The sequence below is a fragment of the Hordeum vulgare genome, chromosome 5H, assembly GCF_904849725.1.
Source record: "Hordeum vulgare subsp. vulgare chromosome 5H, MorexV3_pseudomolecules_assembly, whole genome shotgun sequence".
Taxonomy (NCBI): Eukaryota; Viridiplantae; Streptophyta; class Magnoliopsida; order Poales; family Poaceae; genus Hordeum; species Hordeum vulgare.
The window spans coordinates 569,196,693-569,220,045 of NC_058522.1; the positions used below are offsets into that span (position 1 = coordinate 569,196,693).

A 23,353-nucleotide genomic window follows, 5' to 3' on the forward strand; every position below is an offset into this window, starting at 1 on the left:
GCGGACGGTTGCAGGAACTTTCACATCGTTTAAACAGGGAACTGCCTCCGGGTGCATCGTCTCCCTCGTCGCCTCGTCTCTCACTCCTCCCACTTCGTCTCCTCGCTCTCTCTCGTCGCACCATCTCCCCGTTGCTCCCATCTCCCACACCCAATGGAGGGCGCTCGACGCGCTGCCGCCGTTGCGGATGTTGAGAAGGAGATGCCGAAGTAGGAGGACACGACCGCAACAGTTGTCGTCGCTGCGGATCTTGAGAAGGAGTTGCCGAAGCAGGAGGGCACGACCGCAACCGCTGTTGCCGCTTCGGATCTTGAGAACGAGGTGCCGAAGCAGGAGGACACGATCTCGAGCGGTGCTGTGCAGGCTCACGACGATGAGGTGGATTTTTTAGATGAGGTTTTCTTGTTTTTTATAGTTGATTAGTGCTTGAACACACTCTGCTTTTGCATGTGTTGACGAACTTTTGCATTTTTGCTGGCTTGAATCAACGAAATCTTTCTCTTATTAGTAAAGATTTCACCCAGGTCATGTGCTTGATATATACCAACACCCATTCCTAATTTTCTCCTAGATTTATTAGTAAGGATTATTAGTACGGATTTAATAAGAGTTAGGTTTTGAATTGGGATCTCTGATTCTTGCATGTGCTTTAGATTTTATTTTCATAGAGTACTTGCGAAGCTCAAATAGTTTAATCCAGTCCGTGGTCCTCTTGAGACAACATGTCAGATCTGGGACACCACATATAGTGAATCAGTCAACACAATTACCAGGCGCATTTGCTAAACAACGTAACACAATTACCAGGCGCATTTTTGCTAAACAATGTAACTGATTCTCTTTCTTTTTTAGGAAAAATGTAATTAATATTTAATCATATGCTAAACAACAAACTATTTACCGTCAGTTAATAGTTTTGTTGTGGTTATCCCCTCACCGGGGCACGCCAGAGGCTCAGCAGCCCAATTGTGTAATTTTTTAAATTTTTTTTTGTATAAATCAGGCTATTTATGTTCATGAATAGGGTGGCCGATGCAGCAGCACCAATGGCGATGCCAGGATAATAAACCTGTGATGTCAACTATAATTCCTCTCCAAATATTATAGTATTTCTGAATTTATAAGGTTTTGATCAAAAGCTGTGTAGTCAATTGACTACACAGCCATAGTGTGGCTTCGTCACTGAGCAGCACTATGAATGTAATTAGAAGCACATTGTTGAAAATGGCTTGACCTTTTTTGAATACTGTGTTACATAGTTTGTGCTAATCGAATTATTTATATTGTATGAAAGGGAAGCTGCAGGCATGAAGAGGAAGCTCGCCAAGACTGGGTTCAAGAGCCCGTATGACTCTGACTACGACGACGACGACCCGTACGAGGTAATCCAAACTATTTTTTAGTTCAGCGTAAGCATTATATGAATGCATGTTGATGGGCTCTTTTAATGAATTTGATGTAGAGAGTGTTTTAATGTTGTTTGTTTAGTTAGATTTCTGTACATGGCTTTTTTCTTTGTGTTGTTCATTAAAAATTGGTAAATGGGAATTATCTGATGTTTGTTCATTGCATCATCCTGAATCAGAAGTGTGTGTTCTGGCTCTATAATGGTTAATTTTTGGGAATTATCTGATGTTTGTTCATTGCATCATTCTGAATCGGAAGTGTGTGTTCTGGCCCTATAACGGTTAATTTTGTGTGTGTAGTATAAATCTGGAGATGACGTCGAGGACGGCAACAAAGAGTCCTTCATTGAGAAGGAAGCTCAGAAGATCAGGAAGAAGGGGAAGGCGGCGTACTACAAGAGAGGAATGTTCAGATGTCCATACTGCACCACAAAGCCAAAGCCCAAGGATGGGGTTTATGAACACCTCATGTCGCATGCACGCGGTTTAGCAACGAGTGCTGCAGACATCAAGACCAGGGCAGAGCATGCAGCCCTCCTGAAGGCTCTAGGCCCCATTTAGTCACCCTCCATGATCTAGATGTTGCTGTCACTTTTGCGCTACCTGCAGGTTGTTTGTGAACTGTTGGAATGTTTATGGCAGGTTGTTTGAGACTGTTTGGAATGTTCTAGCTTTGAGGTGGAATTTATTATGAGTTTATGTGCTGCAACGATCACGGTAGCTGTTTCTTTTTTTTGCTTCACTGATCATAAAGATTGGAAACAATGAGATTTGCTTCTATTTTTGCTTTACAGAAAAAGATTATAACACCTGGTCAACAAAGAAGAAACAATGAGATTTGCTTCAGGTTGAAGAAGAAGAGCTAATGGGGATAGCAAATGGGTCCGCACCCCCCCTCACAGTTAACAATAAGGCAAAGCGGCGATAGGACATGTTTCAAAGACACATGTATTACGAAAGATGTGTGCCAAACCAATACGTCTATGATTCCTAGGTCCTCAACCTAACACGAGCTAGCAGGGGACAGCCAGCAGACAACTTACCATCCCAATGCGCTGCTGGACGTCCCGGATTCAGAGCACCGAGGTGCGCGGTCACACAAACTTCGCACTCAGAGATGAAGCCCTATGTGTGTCCACAGAGGGACACGTGGTTGGAGCACGGCGCGGTTTACGTAGACGAAAAATCAAATTTAAAACATCTTCCAAAAAAAAAAATCTCCTTTTCTTTTCTGAGCTCAGCTCGCCATCCATTTCGGCCCGACTCCACAGGCCACAGCGGACAGACAGGCCAGCCAGCTTCACTCCCGGGCCGCATTTCGCGTGGCCGGCCCCTCCCCTCCCGCTCCTCCCGCATCTTGGCCCGCACGGCACCAGACATATATATACACAACGGCAAGCAAAGGCGTCCGACCTAGGTGCTCACTTCCTTGAACCCTTTCCATTCTCACGGATCGGGAGCGCCGCCGCTTCCCCACCTCTCATCTCTCGCCTCGGGAGACGGAGGCCAGACCCCAAGGTGAGCCCGACCTCCCCTCCTGGCCTCCCTCTCCCCCCCGCCCGCTGCTTCTCCGGTCGCTCCGTCGGCGGGCGCGTCCGCGCTTGCCAGCTACTGGCTTACTCGATCGATTTCACTGGCTCTAGCCTCCTCGCTAGCTCGATGCGCCCCAGCTCCCTTCGCTTGATTCGTGCTCGCTGGGGCTATTCTTATGCGTTTTCGCTGCTCGTAGATGCGCTAGATCTGCTGCTGCCTAGTCCGCCCCGCTCGCTTGTTCCTGGAGACGACTTTCTGCTGACGTCACTAGATAAGGTCGACGCTTCCGATGCGTCTGCGGGTAGCTACGGGCGTTTGCCCCGTCGTGTTTAGCGTGGATCTCTCGCTCCGCCGTGGTTGACGGCGATCTGTTTTATCTGTGGTTCTGTCAGCATTTTTCGCCATTTTTGCTGCGCTGTTCATCAACGGGGTTCTTAGAACGCTCGCGCTGTAGGGTTTTTGCTCGCTCGCTTGCCTCCCTGTCCTAGCCTGGTCGGTTCGGTTTTGCTCTCTGTTCATGTTCAGGGCGGATAAAATGGTCATACATATCTTTGCTTCGCATGGTTAATTGAATTTAAATTGTGCGAGACTTCTGTTTCGGGGTCTGGTAGTTTTTATGTACTTACATCATAGTTGATGTATTATGCACGAATTTCTCCCTGATCTGCTCATTTGGATAAATTGATCATACATGACTATCTTCTGGTGTTCTTCTCAGTGCTCCCCAAGCATGGTTGGGTGCACCTATTTCAGAGCCCAATATTATGACGTTCTATGCTTGCATCGTTTCTAGTGTTTACAGTGGTAGTTACTACATGATAATACAGTCAGCATGTGTGCATAAAACTACCTTCTGTTACAAATCAACTTTGCATAAAACTATGATTCTGTTTCAAATCTTATTTGTTTTGCCATTCACATATGATTGGTTCTTCAGAAGTTTTTCTGTGATCCACATAAATTATGCATATCTGTAAGTACTTGAAGGTTTAGCTAGTGAAATCCATTACCTGTTTGTGCTTTATACTTGTGCACACCTCACATAATAGACTGCTTTTCTTTCTTATCTTATCTTATCTTATCGTTATGTGCTTTCTTTCACATACTGTCGTATTGAGTGCTCTAAAAATTGATTGCCATTGTTGCTTTCTGGCTTCCTTTTCAATGCACCTTGGACAATTAAGTTTTCAGAACATGGTCTTCAGTTACCATAAGTTAGTTTAATATGCTTGGTTGACTGTAATGTATATTTAATTTAGTGTGTTTGGTTGTGGAAGTGTTGGTAAACGTATTTTTGGTACTGTACTTAATGTATATTTAATTTAGTGTGTCTGGTTGTGGAAGTGCTGGTAAACGTATTTTTGGTACTGTACTTGAAACTAATGTGTGCCCAACAGTAGTAAGAGCCTTCTGATTATGCAATTGTGGTTTTAATTACTTGATTTCAGTTCCATTCTGATAGTTTGCTATTCTTTGAATAGGAACTATATTCCCAGCTTGACATTCAAAATCAGCCAAGATGGTGAAGTTTACCGCGGAGGAGCTCCGCGGAATTATGGACAAGAAAAATAATATTCGTAACATGTCTGTTATTGCTCATGTCGACCACGGTATGTGCCTGAACAGACAGTTGTCTCCAATTATTGGGTTTCATACAGTAGAATATTTGTTAATCAATGTTACTGTTGGGGCTCTTAATTTTAATCCATTAATTCTGAATACTGAAACTATTTGAATGGGTAAGCTTAACAAGTGGAGCATTATTGATTTCTGCTTCACCAAGCTTAAATGTTACTATTGACATAACATCCCAGGGCTCAAAATCTCCCCAGTTATGCTCACATTGTCCCTGAATGTATTAAACTTAATAGGATCTGAAATTTACACGATTGTACTTAGTTACTTCAATATTGGTGTCTTTATGTTTTGTTTGCAATGTCCCACTAGATTTTGCTTAACCATGCTGCTAAAAACCCTCTTCAGCTTATCTGTACCTTCTTTTGTTTCTTGATTGTTTGAAAGTACTGTACTGATGTGTCCTACTTCTGCCTTGTACTCCCTCTGTAAACTAATATAAGAGCGTTTAGATCACTAAAGTAGTGATCTAAATGCTCTTATATTAGTTTACAGAGGGAGTATAAATTAACATGTTCAATTTTCTATTCATATAGGTTGTGGCTGTGTTCAACTGTCAAACCAGATGCTTGTGCACTGTTCTCACATATTATTTACATATTTGCAGGCAAGTCTACGCTTACGGATTCCCTTGTGGCAGCTGCTGGGATTATCGCCCAGGAAGTTGCTGGGGATGTTCGCATGACTGATACCCGTGCAGATGAGGCAGAGCGTGGTATTACAATCAAATCCACGGGTATCTCTCTTTTCTATCAGATGACTCCTGAATCACTTGAGATGTACAAGGGTGACAGGGATGGGGATGAATACCTGATCAACCTTATTGATTCACCTGGCCACGTTGACTTTTCTTCGGAAGTCACAGCTGCTCTTCGTATCACTGATGGTGCCTTGGTTGTTGTTGACTGTATTGAGGGTGTCTGTGTCCAGACCGAAACTGTGCTGCGCCAAGCTCTTGGTGAGAGGATTAGGCCTGTTCTTACTGTGAACAAGATGGACAGATGCTTTCTCGAGCTTCAGTTTGAAGGTGAGGAAGCATACCAGACTTTCTCCCGTGTCATTGAAAATGCCAATGTCATCATGGCAACATATGAAGATGTGCTCCTTGGTGATGTCCAAGTGTACCCAGAGAAGGGGACTGTTGCATTCTCTGCTGGTTTGCATGGGTGGGCTTTCACCCTTACAAACTTTGCTAAGATGTATGCCTCCAAGTTTGGAGTTGATGAGGTGAAGATGATGGAGAGGCTGTGGGGTGAGAACTTCTTTGACCCAGCCACAAAGAAATGGACCTCCAAGAACACTGGGACAGCTACCTGCAAGAGAGGATTCGTTCAGTTCTGCTACGAGCCAATCAAGCAAATCATAGCCACCTGCATGAATGATCAGAAGGATAAGTTGTGGCCTATGTTGAAGAAGCTTGGTGTGACCATGAAGAATGATGAGAAGGACTTGATGGGAAAGGCTCTCATGAAGCGTGTGATGCAAACTTGGCTGCCTGCCAGCCGTGCTCTGCTTGAGATGATGATCTTTCACCTCCCCTCTCCTTCAAAGGCACAGAGGTACCGTGTGGAGAACTTATACGAGGGTCCCCTTGATGACATATATGCAAATGCTATCAGAAACTGTGACCCTGATGGTCCTCTTATGCTGTATGTCTCCAAGATGATTCCAGCATCTGACAAGGGTAGATTCTTTGCCTTTGGACGTGTCTTTGCCGGGAGGGTCGCAACTGGCATGAAGGTCCGTATCATGGGTCCCAACTTTGTTCCTGGCCAGAAGAAGGATCTATATGTGAAGAGTGTCCAGCGGACTGTTATCTGGATGGGAAAGAAGCAAGAGTCTGTTGAGGATGTTCCCTGTGGTAACACTGTTGCTTTGGTTGGTTTGGATCAGTTCATCACGAAGAATGCAACCCTGACAAACGAGAAGGAAGTTGATGCCTGCCCAATCAGGGCAATGAAGTTCTCCGTGTCCCCTGTTGTGCGTGTTGCTGTCCAGTGCAAGACGGCTTCTGATCTTCCTAAGCTTGTGGAGGGTTTGAAGCGTCTGGCAAAGTCTGATCCTATGGTTCTCTGTACCATTGAAGAGTCTGGTGAGCATATCATTGCTGGAGCTGGAGAGCTTCACCTTGAAATTTGCTTGAAGGATCTGCAGGATGACTTCATGGGTGGTGCTGAAATTATTGTTTCCCCTCCTGTCGTCTCCTTCCGTGAGACTGTTCTTGAGAAGTCCTGCCGTACAGTTATGAGCAAGTCCCCCAACAAGCACAACCGTCTTTACATGGAAGCTCGCCCATTGGAGGAGGGATTGGCTGAGGCTATCGATGATGGCCGCATTGGCCCACGTGATGATCCCAAGGTCCGCTCCAAGATCCTATCTGAGGAGTTTGGTTGGGACAAGGATCTCGCCAAGAAGATTTGGTGCTTTGGACCTGAGACGACTGGCCCGAACATGGTTGTTGACATGTGTAAGGGAGTGCAGTACCTGAATGAAATCAAGGACTCTGTTGTGGCTGGGTTCCAGTGGGCGTCAAAGGAAGGAGCACTATGTGAGGAGAACATGCGTGGCATTTGCTACGAGGTCTGCGATGTGGTTCTCCACACTGATGCTATTCACAGGGGTGGTGGTCAGGTCATCCCAACGGCGAGGAGGGTCATTTACGCTTCTCAGCTCACTGCCAAGCCAAGGCTGCTGGAGCCTGTGTACCTGGTTGAGATCCAGGCGCCGGAGAATGCGCTTGGTGGTATCTATGGTGTGCTGAATCAGAAGAGAGGACACGTGTTTGAGGAGATGCAGAGGCAAGGTACCCCACTCTACAACATCAAGGCCTACCTGCCTGTCATCGAGTCCTTCGGGTTCTCGAGCACCCTCAGGGCTGCGACGTCCGGCCAGGCCTTCCCCCAGTGTGTGTTTGATCACTGGGACATCATGGCTTCTGATCCTTTGGACCCCGGCACCCAGTCTGCGACTCTTGTGACGGAGATCCGCAAGAGGAAGGGTCTCAAGGAGCAGATGACTCCCCTATCCGATTTCGAGGACAAGCTCTAAATTTTGGGTAATGTTTTGCTACTTGCCCTTGCTGTGAAGGGAGCCGCATTATTTTCTCCCGATGTGTATCTTGCTGTTTGTATGTGGTGCTACCTGAGACTATGTTTTGATGATGATTGTGGTGATGTAACAGATGTTAAACTTTAGATCATATATATATCTGTCATCAGATTGTGGATCTTTTTTTACTGTCCCGTGCTTTGCTTTTGTGCTACATCTTGCTTTCGTTTACTGTATTTGACTGTATATTTGATTGTTGTCTCTAGCAATTGTGTTTGTGAGTTCTAGCCACTGTTGTGTTGTTGGTTCATTCATAAGCTGTTTTCCTCTCTGTTATGATGATTTGCAGTCCCTTGGGTTCTTGCCCGGCCACACTGTCCTGTCTATTTGGTGCTCTGTAGCTGAGTAGTATCGTATGGCAGTCTATCAGGTGAAGCTCAAATGCTTGTTGATGTTTTTTTTTTACAATTGCTACTAGTACATGGCAAGGAAATGCTGCTGATGTTAATGGTGTGTATCAACACTTTCAGATCTTACCTCTGCAGCGAAATTGGCTGATAATTCGTTCATTTTTGGGAAGGAGATGGACATAGCTAGGGAGCGCAGTGCCGGGCAGTTGTTGCCCGGGTGAAAGATCGTTGCGGCAAGGTGGGCAACGACAATGGCTGCTGGTGTTAAAAGAAATCTTCAAAGCCAGCACCGACAGGGCAGGGCCGGCAAAACGGAGCTGCATATGCGCGAGTATATTCCGTTTCTCAAGCGGTGCGTCAGCGATGACGTGCCACCCAACGACCCACTTAACAAAGCACCAGAACCATACGCCGATTGGAGCAGTTGAAGCGCCGCCAGGGAAGACCCAACATCTGTCGTTTGCATGGTGTCGATGTTACATGGGTTTCACCGGATATGAGGAAATATCCTATTATACCAGCCCTTACAGGCTTACAGCATACGTATAATCGAAATACGTATGAAGAAACAAAAAGGAGAAATCCAGGTATGGATAGGTCATTTATGTTTCCGTCCTTGGTTTACATTGACATCATGATGGATTTGTCTTTTATGCTTCTCAATGTGTATTTAGATTTTGGATCTGAATTTTTGAAGGATCGAATACATGTGTGCTCTGAGCATTCAGGGTTTCCTTTTCCTTTCTAGAACGTTCAAAATTGTTCTTTTTCTTTTTTGTTAGGAGGACATGGGAGCATGTAAGGTTTGGTGTCACCCGAGACTTTTCCCACCGGTTATATCTCGCTGCGTTAGCACGCATTTCTTTTTTCATGTCCTCAGACAGTTTTTACGGTGGGTGGGACGTCGTCGGCTTCCAAGCCCGGTTCCCTGGTTAGCACTTTCGAACACACGTTCTGTACAAGTCGATGCATGATTTTTGTAGGAAAAAAATGCATTGCTCATGTGTTTTAGGCCGACTGGGATCCGGATTTTTAGCTGTGTCTTTGTCAAACTCAGCTCGAAACTGGGGTATGATGAGGCAACTGGGAGATGCGAGTGGGGGAACCGAAGCTGAAAATGACCAGAGGGAATGGAGCGACGTGACGGTCTGATAGGTACAAGAGGAGCGGGTGGTAGGCTTACGTTTGTATTGCATTAAAAAAACGTGCAATGGAGTTTTTCTGAGAGGTACTTGCAAGGGAGATTTTTTTTTAAGAAAAACTTGCAATGGAGATGAGTGTTTTTTTAAGAAGAAGAACTGGAGATGAGTGCTTTTTTTTAGGGGTAAGGTCAACTTTATTCATCAAAAACCACAGACAGTGGGATACAATGTGACAATGTGGATCATGGGGTTGACCCAGCCATATGTGGCGGTCCGGACCCAAACCTAGTGAATACTTGACAAAATTATGTGCTTCAATATTGACAGCACGGCCTTAAAAAAAATTTACAATGAAAAAGGGAAACTTTTAGTGAAATTTCATGAACTATGGAACCGTTTGGCCCTCCTGCATCCTTCTTAATATCTGCCACTGTTTGCTTTTTTTTAAAGACAACCACTTTATTCATATCATAATGTTTTGAGGGATACACAGGTTGTCAGGAGGGCGATCAAACCACACATGACGGCGTAGTGGCCATCCGTGCAAGGTTATGTGCCTCACTATTACTTTTACTATATTCATGAATAAAAACACAACTACTAAAACTAGACATCCTTCCCTGAATATCATTTAGGATCATGCAATGCGCGCCCCGGTGTACTTGTTCCTTCAGCTCATCAACGACTCTCAGACAGTCAGATGCAATGCGTACTCTTGAAACCATCATATCTTTCGCTAATGCAATGGCTTCTCTGCATGCATGAGCCTCAAGCACCTCCGGACCGATCATGCCAGGAATAACCACCGCGGAAGCACCAAGAAAACCTCCCTGATCGCTACGACAGATGACTCCAACAGCCCCAGTATTTGATGACTTCGCAACAACCATCCACGTTCATTTTCGTCTCCCCCGTCGCCGGTGGAATCCATCGCGGCCTTAGTGTTCTCGCCGGCCTCCCATGCTGGTGATTCTTTGCTGGCAGTCCTCGCAGCTCGGATAGATAACGCTGAATGAAGAGATGTGTGGAGAGAGGGCTTTGGAATTCCTGCTCATGGATCGCCCGACGTCTAGCCCACCATATCGCCCAAAGCGTAGTTATGACAGTAACAAAACGGTCACCACTGAGAGCATTACAGAGACCATGCAGCCAAAGCCTAGGATCATCCGTCTCATCCCCATACACAAGCAACAGGGAGTCATCCTCGTCGTCCCGTAGAGACCAGACGCTCTTTGCCATATTACAATCGAGTAGGGCATGTCTCCACGTATCGATAGCGGCATGACATATCGGGCAAGATACCTCAGTCGTCATATGCCGCCTGTTGGGGAACGTCGCACGGGAAACAAAAATTTTCCTACGCGCACGAAGACCTATCATGGTGATGTCCATCTACGAGAGGGGATTTCCGATCTACGTACCCTTGTAGATCGCACAGCAGAAGCGTTAGTGAACGCGGTTGATGTAGTGGAACGTCCTCACGTCCCTCGATCCGCCCCACGAACCGTCCCACGAACCGTCCCGCGATCCGTCCCACGATCCGCTCCGATCTAGTGCCGAACGGACGGCACCTCCGCGTTCAGCACACGTACATCTCGACGATGATCTCGGCCTTCTTGATCCAGCAAGAGAGACGGAGAGGTAGATGAGTTCTCCGACATCGTGACGGCTCTCCGGAGGTTGGTGGTGATCTAATCTCAGCAGGGCTCCGCCCGAGCTCCCCAGAAACGCGATCTAGAGGTAAAACCGTGGAGGTATGTGGTCGGGCTGCCGTGGCAAAAAGTTGTCTCAAATCAGCCCTAAAACCCCACTATATATAGGAGGGAGGGAGGGGAGGAGGCAGCCTCAAAACCTAAAGGTTTGGCCGAAATTGGAGGTGGAGGAGTCCTACTCCAATCCTACTTGGAGTAGGATTCCACCTTCCCACTTGGAAACTCTTTCCACCTTGTGTTTTTTCCTTCTCAAACCTTATGGGCCTTAGTGGGAACTTATTCCAGCCCACTAGGGGCTGGTTTATCTCTTCCCATAGCCCATGAGACCCCTTGGGGCGTGACACCCCTCCTGATGGTCCCCGGCACCCCTCCCGGCACTCCCAGTACACTACCCATGAGCCCGAAACTTTTCCGGTAATGCACGAAAACCTTCCGGTAACCAAATGAGGTCATCCTATATATCAATCTTCGTTTCCGGACCATTCCGGAAACCCTCGTGACGTCCGTGATCTCATCCGGGACTCCGAACAACATTCGGTAACCAACCATATAACTCAAATACGCATAAAACAACGTTGAACCTTAAGTGTGCAGACCCTGCGGGTTCGAGAACTATGTAGACATAACCCGAGAGACTCCTCGGTCAATATCCAATAGCGGGACCTGGATGCCCATATTGGATCCTACATATTCTACGAAGATCTTATCGTTTGAACCTCAGTGCCAAGGATTCATATAATCCCGTATGTCATTCCCTTTGTCCTTCGGTATGTTACTTGTCTGAGATTCGATCGTCAGTATCCGCATACCTATTTCAATCTCGTTTACCGGCAAGTCTCTTTACTCGTTCCGTAATACAAGATCCCGCAACTTACACTAAGTCACATTGCTTGCAAGGCTTGTGTGTGATGTTGTATTACCGAGTGGGCCCCGAGATACCTCTCCGTCATACGGAGTGACAAATCCCAGTCTTGATCCATACTAACTCAACGAACACCTTCGGAGATACCTGTAGAGCATCTTTATAGTCACCCAGTTACGTTGCGACGTTTGATACACACAAAGCATTCCTCCGGTGTCAGTGAGTTATATGATCTCATGGTCATAGGAACAAATACTTGACACGCAGAAAACAGTAGCAACAAAATGACACGATCAACATGCTACGTCTATTAGTTTGGGTCTAGTCCATCACATGATTCTCCTAATGATGTGATCCCGTTATCAAGTGACAACACTTGCCTATGGTCAGGAAACCTTGACCATCTTTGATCAACAAGCTAGTCAACTAGAGGCTTACTAGGCACAGTGTTTTGTCTATGTATCCACACATGCACTGTGTTTCCAATCAATACAATTATAGCATGGATAATAAACGATTATCGTGAACAAAGAAATATAATAATAACTAATTTATTATTGCCTCTAGGGCATATTTTCAACAGTCTCCCACTTGCACTAGAGTCAATAACCTAGTTCACATCACCATGTGATTCCAATGAATCCAACACCCATATAGTTACGGGGTTTGATCACGTCTTGCTCGTGAGAGAGGTTTTAGTCAACGGTTCTGAAACTTTCAGATCCGTGTGTTCTTTACAAATCTTTATGTCATCTTATAGATGCTGCTACTATGTGCTATTTGGAAATACTCCAAATATCTACTCTACTATACGAATCCGTTTCACTACTCATAGTTATTCGGATTAGTGTCAAAGCTTGCATCGACGTAACCCTTTACGACAAACTTTTTAACCACCTCCATAATCGAGAAAAATTCCTTAGTCCACCAGTTACTAAGGATAAATTTTGACCGCTGCTAGTGATTCAATCATGGGTCACTCTCTGTACCTCTCAACAGACTTTGAGTCAAGGCACACATCAGGTGCGGTACCCAACATGGCATACTTTCGGTTCTACGGCCAAGGCATAGAAGACGACCTTCGTCTATTCTCTTTATTCTGCCGGGGTCGGGTGTTGAGTCTTACTTAAATTCACACCTTACAACGCAACCAAGAACTCCTTCTTTGCTGATCTATTTCGAACTCCTTCAAAAACTTGTCAAGGCATCCATCTGTTGGTGAACGTCGCATGGGAAACGAAAATTTTCCTACGCGCACGAAGACCTATCATGGTGATGTTCATCTACGAGAGGGGATTTCCGATCTACGTACCCTTGTAGATCGCACAACAGAAGCGTAAGTGAACGCGGTTGATGTAGTGAAACGTCCTCACGTCCCTCGATCCGCCCCGCGAACCGTCCCACGAACCGTCCCGCGATCCGTCCCACGATCTAGTGCCGAACGGACGGCACCTCCGCGTTCAACACACGTACAGCTCGACGATGATCTCGGCCTTCTTGATCCAGCAAGAGCGACGGAGAGGTAGATGAGTTCTCCGGCAGCGTGACGGCGCTCCGGAGGTTGGTGATGATCTTATCTCGACAGGGCTCCGCCCGAGCTCCGCAGAAACGCGATCTAGAGGTAAAACCGTGGAGGTATGTGGTCGGACTGCCTTGGAAAAGTTGTGTCAAATCAGCCCTAATTGCTCCATATATATAGGAGGAGGGAGGGGAGGCTTTCCTTGAGGCTCAAGGAGCCCCAAGGGCTGCGCCACCAAGGGAGGAGGAGTCCTCCTCCAATCCTAGTCCAACTAGAATTGGAAAGTGGAGTCCTTCTCTCCTTTCCCACCTCCTTTTTTTTCTCTTTGATTTTCTATCCTTGGCGCATAGGGCCCTCTTGGGCTGTCCCACCAGCCCACCAAGGGCTGGTGCGCCACCTCCAAGGCCTATGGGCTTCCCCGGGGTGGGTTGCCCCCCCCGGTGAACACCCGGAACCCATTCGTCATTCCCGGTATAATCCCGATAACACCGAAAACCTTTCGGTAATCAAATGAGGTCATCCTATATATCAATCTTCGTTTCCGGACCATTCCGGAAACCCTCGTGACGTCTGTGATCTCATCCGGGACTCCGAACAACATTCAGTAACCAACCATATAACTCAAATACGCATAAAACAATGTCGAACCTTAAGTGTCCAGACCCTGCGGGTTCGAGAACTATGTAGACATGACCCGAGTGACTCCTCGGTCAATACCCAATAGCGGGACCTGGATGCCCATATTGGATCCCACATATTCTATGAAGATCTTATCGTTTGAACCTCAGTGCCAAGGATTCATGTAATCCCGTATGTCATTCCCTTTGTCCTTCGGTATGTTACTTGCCCGAGATTCGATCGTCAGTATCCGCATACCTATTTCAATCTCGTTTACCGGCAAGTCTCTTTACTCGTTCCGTAATACAAGATCCCGCAACTTACACCAAGTCACATTGCTTGCAAGGCTTGTGTGTGATGTTGTATTACCGAGTGGGCCTCGAGATACCTCTCCGTCACACGGAGTGACAAATCCCAGTCTCGATCCATACTAACTCAACGAACACCTTCGGAGATACATGTAGAGCATCTTTATAGTCACCCAGTTACGTTGCGACGTTTGATACACACAAAGCATTCCTCCGGTGTCAGTGAGTTATATGATCTCATGGTCATAGGAACAAATACTTTGACACGCAGAAAACAGTAGCAACAAAATGACACGATCAACATGCTACGTCTATTAGTTTCGGTCTAGTCCATCATGTGATTCTTCTAATGACGTGATCCAGTTATCAAGCAACAACACCTTGTACATAATCAGAAGACCCTGACTATCTTTGATCAACTGGCTAGCCAACTAGAGGCTTGCTAGGGACAGTGTTTTGTCTATGTATCCACACATGTATATAAGTCTTCATTCAATACAATTATAGCATGGATAATAAACGATTATCTTGATACAGGATTTATAATAATAACTATATTTATTATTGCCTCTAGGGCATAATTCCAACAGCATCTTGTTGAAACTTCTATCAAGCGCTTTCGATCTATCTCCATAGATCTTTGATGCTCAACGTTCAAGTAGCGCAATGCAGGTATTCCTTTGAAAACTCCTTTCAAACAACCTTGTATGCTTTACAGAAATTCTACATTACTTCTGATCCACAATATGTCAATCACATATACTTATCAAAAATTCTATAGTGCTCCCACTCACTTCTTTGGAAATACAAGTTTCTCATAAACCTTGTACAAACCCAAAATCTTTGATCATCTCATCAAAGTGTATATTCCAACTCCGAGATGCTTGCACTAGTCCATTGAAGGATCGCTGGAGCTTGCATACTTGCTAGTATCTTTAGGATCGACAAAACCTCCTGGTTGTATCACATACAATGTTTGCTCAAGAAAACCGTCGAGGAAACAATGTTTTGACATCCTATGTGCAATATTTCATAAATAATGCATCAACTAGTAACATAATTCTAACAGACTTTTAGCATCGCTACGAGTGAGAAAGTCTCATCATAGTCAACTGTTTGATCTTGTCGGAAACATCTTTGCGACAAGTCGAGCTTTTCTTAATAGTGACTTATCACCATCATCGTCTGTCTTCCTTTACCGCTCCCTGCTAAACACTTCTCCATCCATCCCTGAATGTTCTTCCAAACACTGTCCTTTAAGTATGAGAACACGCCATTTTTAGCTTGTCCCACATCCGATGGAAGTCCCAGATATCTCTCACATATAGTTTCCTTCTGGATCTGTAGAATTCCTTTTATAGTTTCTCTCTGGGACCCTGGGCATCCTTTACCAAAATAAACTGATGATTTATCATAGTTAACTCGCTGCCCCGACGCTTGACAGTACCTATTTAGGATTTCCCTCAGTTTCTCAGCGTTGTGAGCTGTATTCTTGCAGAAGAGCAAAGAGTCATCGGCAAAAAGAAGATGGTTAACTTTTGGTGCAGTAGGAGCAATATGGATACCTTCGAAAGTCCCCGCATTACTCGCTTGATTTAGCAAACATGATAAACCCTCAGCCGCTAGGAGGAACAAATAGGGTGAGATGGGATCCCCTTGACGAATTCCTCTAGTCGGCTTAAAATCCCTAGTCTGCTTCCCGTTAAACATCAATGAGAAAGAAACTGATGTAACACCTCTCATTACCTGGCGCACAAAACTTTCGCAGAAACCCAGCTTCCTCATAATGGCCTGTAGATAAGCCCATTCAACCCGATCATACGCTTTCATCATGTCGAGTTTGACAGCACAATGCCCATTCTTCTTGCTTCTGTTGCTTTTTATAAAGTGAAGACATTCATACGCCGTGATGACATTATCCGTGATGAGACGACCAGGCACAAATGCCGATTGCTCTTCAGATATTATTTCAGGGAGGATCTGCTTCAGCCGGTTAGCAAGCACTTTGGACGCAATCTTAAAAAGCACATTGCACAAGCTAATAGGCCGGTACTGAGACAGTAGGGTGGGGTTTTGTACCTCGGGGATAATAACAATGAATGTCCTGTTGATCTCCTCAGGGGAGTCCTCTCCCTTCAAAATCCGAATTACAACCTCTGTCACTTCGTCACCGCATAAATGCCAATACTTCTGAAAGAAGTGGGCTGGGAAACCGTCAGGTCCCGGAGCCTTGGTAGGATACATTTGAAACAGGGCTCTCTTCACTTCTCCTTCGGTGATATCTCTTGACAACATTTCATTCATTGGGCTTGTGACTTTACAAGGAATATGCGACAAAACTTCTTCCATGCCAATCACCCCTTCCGAAGTATATAGATTCTCATAAAAAGCTATTCCTATGTTTTCAAGCTCCCTTGGGTCGCTACATATGGAACCATCAGCTTTTGTTAAGGACACAATATTGTTTTTCTTTCTTCTAGATGATGCCTTTTGATGAAAAAACTTTGTATTTTGGTCCCCTTCTAACAGCCATTGGATTTGGGCTCTTTGGCGCCACATAATTTCTTCCCTGAACCACAGCTCCACAATTCTGCCTTCAACTTTAACTTCCTCGTATGATGCTGCAATACGATGCGGGTTCTCTCGTAGCTCACATAGTCTTGCTCGAAGTTGCCTGAGGTTGGTTCGGACAAAGCCAAAGCTACTGGATCCCCAGCCGGTCAGCGCCATCGCCAGTGACTGCATCTTTTCTCCTATCTCCCGTACGGACTATCTGCCACTGTTTGCTGGGAAATGAGTGCTGTGAGGACCGAGCAGCCACTGGCCTCTGGGACGCTACAGTGGGCCTCCATCGTTGGTAGACAGGCCCATCGATTCCTTGCTTTTGTTTTTCTCTGACGTGAAACGGAGATCCAACTGGCCCATGACATGGAAATCTGACGATTTCCTTTTTACGGATCTGGGCGATTATCTCTGTAACCATGGCCCCCTAAACCCTTGCTCGATTTCCCCCAATTCCCCAACCGATCATCATGCCGCCGCGCCGCCGCTGCGGCCGCCGCCGACGCTCGGCAACCGCCGCAGGGACGAATCCCTCCCCAGGCGGAGGCAGAGGGTGGCTCACCGCCCGCCGCAGGCCGTTCAAGCGGCACGGGACCGAGCACGGCGACCAGGCGCTGCCCCTGGGCGACGAAACCCTGCTCCTCGTCTTCTCCGCCCTCTCCGACGCCGGGGACCTCGTCCGCTGCGCCGCCGTCTGCAGGCGCTGGCGCCGCCTCGTCTCCACCGACGCCGCCTTCATCTGCCGCCGCGCCCCCCCGCGCTGCGACCGCTTCTCCCGCCGCCTCGCCGTCGGCGTTTTCCTGCACAACAGCAGCCGCGGCCGCGGCCGCTCCCGCGGCGGCGACGGCTTCGTGCCTTTCTCCAAGCCCGATCTCTCGCTCGCCGACGGCGGCGTGCCGGGATCGTCGTCGCGGGTGGTCGCGTCCCGGAACGGCCGCGTCGTGATGGACCTCCGCCGCGCCAAGAGCGCCTGCGTGCTGCGCCTGTGCGTGTGCGACCCCATGACCGGCGACGCCCACCTGCTCCCGACCCTGAGCGGCAAGGACTGCCCGGGCCCGTACGCGTGCGCCCTGCTCACCGCCGACGACGGGCTCCACCTGTACGACACATGCGCGGCCGGCACGGCCACGTCCCCGTCCTCGTACCGGGTGCTCCTCCTCTACAACCACCGCAGCTACACGGCACTCCGGCGCTACTCCTCGGACGACGGCAGCTGGGGCCCGGAGGTCGAGGTGACCGACGCCCGGATCGCGAGGGGCCGGCAGCTGGGCGTGAGGGCGCACGCGGCGCTGGTGCGGGGCGGCGCGGTCTGCTGGTACGGGCTCGGCATCGCCGTCAACACGGCCACGCTGCACACATCCAGCCCGCCCTACACCGTCCAGGCCTACGAGTCGCCGCCGCGCCGCGCCAAGGCCTCCCTCGGCGACGTGGACCGGCTCCTGGGGCTGATGCCGGACGGGAGGCTGTGCGTGCTGGAATGCAAGCTCGACACGGTGCGCGCCTACGTGGTCGTCTACGCCGACGTGGTGAGGAACGGCGGCGTGTCGGGGAGGAAGGAGTTGCGGTGGACGATGAATGCGGAGCTGGTGGGCCTGCAGGCGGTGAGGCTGAGGTGGTTCTGCGAGAAGAGCGGCGTGGCTCTGTTCACGGCGAGGAACAGTGGCGGCAAGACGCAGGTGTACGCGGTGGACGTGGAGACGATGGACGTGGGCACGGTGGACTGGTCGGGCGACGACGGCGACGGAGACGGAGACATGGACGTGTGTGGGTACGAGATGGACCGGGTGGCGATGCTCGCCGAGCTCGACCGCTCCAGCGTGCTCCACCTTGCTCCTCGGCACCTCTGACTCATCATTCTTATCTCCATATTTTTCGTTCCCTTCGTGTAGTACATTGATTTCTTCAAGGACACCAAATTGTAGTAGTATACTGATTGTATAGGAGTTCTAATTGATACTCTTTTAAAGTCATATTAATTACCACTGATTTAAGTATAACTTTAACTTTGTAGTAAGAACAACTTCAACCACGCTCTATCCAAATAGACGCCCGACTTTGTTCGTTTTTGTTTGTTTGAGTCAATGTTTCTGTCCTTCATTGTAGATGGATCGACCGTGCGTCCAACGTCATCGACTTATTTTTGTCCGTGCTTAACATTTTTCTAAGGTAAAAAATGTCCACGGCCACACAGAGTTCACGGCCGAGTTGGTCCGTCATAAGGGGGTTGGCCATGTCTTCACCAAATGGATACTCAATGCCATCATGCCCGACCATGAAAGGGGTGCGACCATCCTGGCTTTGCGCCTCGTTGGGATCGAAGGGAATGTTGCCGCCACCATCTTCATGGATGAGGCTCTTCATGAACACGCGGTTGGCCTCATCTTCTGGAGCTGGTATTCTGTCGAACAGGTAGGAGGAAAATGGTGCCGTTGTGCTACCAACTGTCGGGTCAAGGAGAAGAGAAGGGCGGGCAACGTGGGTGGCCGTCCCGTGTCCGCGTTGACGCAAATCCAGTCCAAATTTGAGTCTGGAATGGATGTTGCGGACAAAAAGCGGGCGTGAGATCCGGTTGACGCGTTGAATGACGTTTTCTGTCCGCGGTGATTTAAATGGACACGCACGAACAAAATGAGTCACGCGGTTGGAGTTGCTCTAAGGGCAACTCCAACGCATCAACCTTAAACAAACACGTAAGGTGTCCGCTTTGTGTCTGTTTAGATCGCCAGCTTGTCCGTGCATTTTTAGGAGTGCACCCAACAGTCTGATCCATTTGGTTCGTCTCAACAGTTTTTTCAACAAACATACTTTCGTCATCAAAGTACCAACTAGATAGACAAATAAAGCTAGAAATTGTTGCATAATATTGCACCGAGCAGGCCGATCCATTTGGTCCATCTCCACCAGTTTTTTCAGCAAACATATTTTCACCATCAAAGTAACAAGTAGATAGCAAAATGAAGCTAGAAATTGTTGCATAATATTGCACCCAACAGTCTGACATACAACATCACCAAAATAATCGCATCTCAGCCATGGTTTATGCATCTCGGGCATAATTATGCAAAGTAAACACCCATAAGATGATCACGCATCTCACTCGAGCATTAACTTGTGCTTCTTTCTCAAACCAAACATTTTTGCTCGGGGACCTTTTGCTCAAGTCGGCCCCATGATCTCTGTTTCTTTGATATTAGCGCGAGCTCTACCTCATTGGCTCTTGATCGGGCATTGGCCTCATCAATCTCGAGCTTCTTCTTTTGTATACCAAAAGGGTCTTCATTGCCTCCTCTTTCTCTTGTCGCTTCCTCTTCTCTCTTTCTTCCCTCTTCTCATTTGCAAGGCGAGCATCGAAGCATCACACTTTGATTGACCAATATAAACATCAAAAACTTCAAATCGGACTTGCTTCCCCTCAATAAATAAAGGCCTGGCTAACAAAAACCAACCTATGAAGAAGTCATTGGCGAAGTCACAAGGCCCTCTACTTTCATTCTAAAATAGATAAACCAGAAAAAGATGGACTGTTCTGCAAAAGAAAAATCTTTGGACCCATGAAAAGCGGGATTTGCGTTTATAGGATTTTTCGAGTGAGCAAAGCTGAAAACGAAGACAAAAGATTTTGCCAAAAATGCGGGCTAGAATTTGTGGATTCTCGGATAAGAAGATACATCCAACTTGGAATTGATCTTCCACCTTATTTTGGGCCGCATATTTCTCCTTAAACTTTGGACACTGTTGTATTTTGGTCCAACAATGGCTCAAGGTGAATGGCTTTGCCCCTATGTTGGATCTTGAAGGTATGCAAAGCTTGAAATACCTACATGTAGAGATGAAATCAACAAGATACATTTCATATGGATAGGAGGACGATATATGTTCATATGAACAAGGGATGGAAAGCATACCATTGTAGGGAAATGCAGCAGAAAACAAAAAAAATCCGACTCTGCACAAGCTAGGATCACTATGAAAATGCATACAAGGTTCGATGTGATCGTTACCAACCCGTAGCACACCAGAAGCAGAGTTTGCGAAGATCGTTCATGCATATACCCACAACTATGGTTTTACAACCTCCCAACCACAAGGATGTTTTCCCACGGACGGGTCCCTTAGACAACACTTTGGGAGGCCCTCGAACAGAAACTAGATCAGTCACTCAGACAGCCCTCCGGGAGGCACACGGTCAGATCCTCGGACAGAACCTCAACACATCTCTCGAACTAAGATCAAAACTACCACCTCTCTATCGAGTTGCACACATTTGGTGTCAACTATACGGCAGGGCTTCGCCATCCAGAACTAGGCCCTACCAAAGACTAGACAACCTTTGAGCTACGAAACTATTTCATGGAGAGAGATATAGAAATCCAGGTCATTGCATGTCATTTGCATGACAGCTTCTCTGAAATGGAGATCTCTATCCACCTCTATTTATAGTATGAGGCAATGGGTAGAGGCCACTTGAAAATACCAAAATACCCATGAGTTATGTCCTTCATAAGTGCAAAAGGGGAAGGCAAGTGGAGCTCCATCTTGGCCGTCCACCTTGCGTGCCCCCCTCCACACAAAGGGGGTCCCACCACCCCATGTCATCCTCTCGACTTTTGGGACAAAGCCCCAAAAGGTGACTCTCCAAAAAGCCACCAAAAGGAATTGTACCATACTAGTCTTAACACTATTCATACCACTATTCATGACAACTTTAGATGAAATATTTTCGGCGTGTGTTTAATCCAAAAAAACTCCCAAAGGTTCACAAATAATTTTGGATGCGTCCGGAATATTTGTGATATGAAGTTTGTCTCCGAAATATTTCCGGTTTTCTCTCCGAAAATCTACGGTCGTCTCCGAAACTTTTTCAGCAACAATCTCTCGGACTCCATGTCTATTACTTAGCAGATAGAAGGACCTTAAGTGTGTGACCCTGTAGGTTCGGTGAAGTATAGACATGACCGGAACACCCATATTGAGCTTTGTGCCCACACGAATGAATAATCGAGCGAACATATAATTACTGAGTGTTGTTCATGTTGCTTCACGATATGTTATAAATACTCAAGGAAAGATTTAATGGCATTCCCTTGAATCAACAACTTGTTCACCATGTCAGTTTCCTCGTTACCAGTTTTGTTCTCTTTTCTTGTTCTTGCATTCTGGCATCCTCGTGAACAAATCACGGTGTGTGTGGCCAGACGATGATAGTTACCATAGCACCAAGAGGGCCCGAAGAATATCTCCATCATCAGAGGAGCAAATCACAATCTTAAGCTATCAAGTACCTTATCATGCTTTTCCATGAACTCGAAAGCCGTTGTAATAGCCCCCCTAGTACGAATGACATTTAACATACCCCAAAGTTCATGAAGCAAGCATGAATAAACTCTATACTCTCATGGTATAAGGAATTATGCAAACACTAAATTTCTTTGTCTTATAAAACCATTAACTTGCGATGAATGTATCTCACAGCATAAATGAAAGAGCATGGTGCCCCCATGTTTGATTTTGGTAATTGATGGCAATCTCTATTGACAAATGGTTGACATGAGTTATATTTGAAGGTTTTGTCCATAGAGCTTGGGTGAAGCCATTTGTTGGTTTCAAGGTTATTAAAAGAAAAGTATGTGTTCACCAAGGTTTTATTGAAGGAGTTACCCAAAGATTGGTCATATACGATTTGTTGATCAAGACTAAGTACAAAGAGTGATTCAGGTTGATGAACACACAAGACGTAGAAGATGTACCAAGTGGGATCAAGTGGTCTCATGGTATGGTAAGTATTGTCTATTACACTTTGTGTATTAACCCATGGTCTATCTGAGTGTTCTTTGTGGGATTAGGTACGTTTCCATGGGCGCACATCAAAAGGAAGATATCATATAACCCATGGAGGATGATATCAAGTGATGACCGTCATCAAGGTTATGGTGTGCACATTTAAGTGAATCATCACTCAGAGAACCCATGCTTGAAACTTCCCGTCCATTATGGTGATAATTGACATGTGAAGATGTGTCGAAGAGAGGTTTATCCATAGTGGAGTATGGGGAAGCAATCTACTAGTCTTCATCGAGCCGACGCAATCAAGAAAGATGGTCCATCTTGAGGAGGACAAGATCATCATCATCTTGCTCAATTGTACAATGCGCAAGGCAAAGGTTTGTCCTTGATAGGTTTTATATTTTGCCGGTATTGTGGTGTTAGTTGGAAGACCGGGTTATAGGATTGATCGTCGTACTATCAAGCGGGCTCTTGCGTGAGTAGCTTGATCGTATCGTTCATTGAGAGCTCAAACCATTACATTATTGGCAACATCATCTTTCTTGGTTCTTGTTTGACTTTTTGCTATGTAGTTTTGAAGCTTACAGTCTTCATCTTGATAAGCTCAAGTTCACCGAAACCAAATTTCGTATGCATCATCTTTGCATTTTTGGTGTTGGAGATTTGCCGGATCATATTCGGGAAGGCCATCTTCCTTATCCTATTGGCATTTATTCTACATTGCTTGTTCTTAATATAACTAGCCACCGCTGGATAGCTCTTGTTGTCCTCTATCAAACAAGTTTGAGTATGCTTAATTCGAAGCCTGTATCCA

The 23,353-nt window shown here is 46.6% G+C and overlaps 1 protein-coding gene across 1 annotated transcript; it reads left to right on the forward strand.

Moving 5' to 3' along the window:
• Positions 1–2,813: 2,813 nt before the first annotated feature.
• Positions 2,814–7,810, forward strand: LOC123453183 (elongation factor 2-like). Its single transcript, XM_045129956.1, has 3 exons — positions 2,814–2,924; positions 4,421–4,549; positions 5,182–7,810. The coding sequence occupies exons 2-3, from the start codon at positions 4,459–4,461 to the stop codon at positions 7,620–7,622; spliced, it is 2,532 nt and encodes an 843-aa protein (XP_044985891.1). The 5' UTR covers positions 2,814–2,924; positions 4,421–4,458; the 3' UTR covers positions 7,623–7,810.
• Positions 7,811–23,353: the final 15,543 nt, after the last annotated feature.

Bases quoted from the DNA above. Each gene is read 5' to 3' on its own strand.
- LOC123453183 (XM_045129956.1), top strand. From the start codon at position 4,459: ATGGTGAAGTTTACCGCGGAGGAGCTCCGCGGAATTATGGACAAGAAA. The intron at 4,550-5,181 runs GTATGTGCCTGA...ACATATTTGCAG, and splicing joins TATTGCTCATGTCGACCACG to GCAAGTCTACGCTTACGGAT.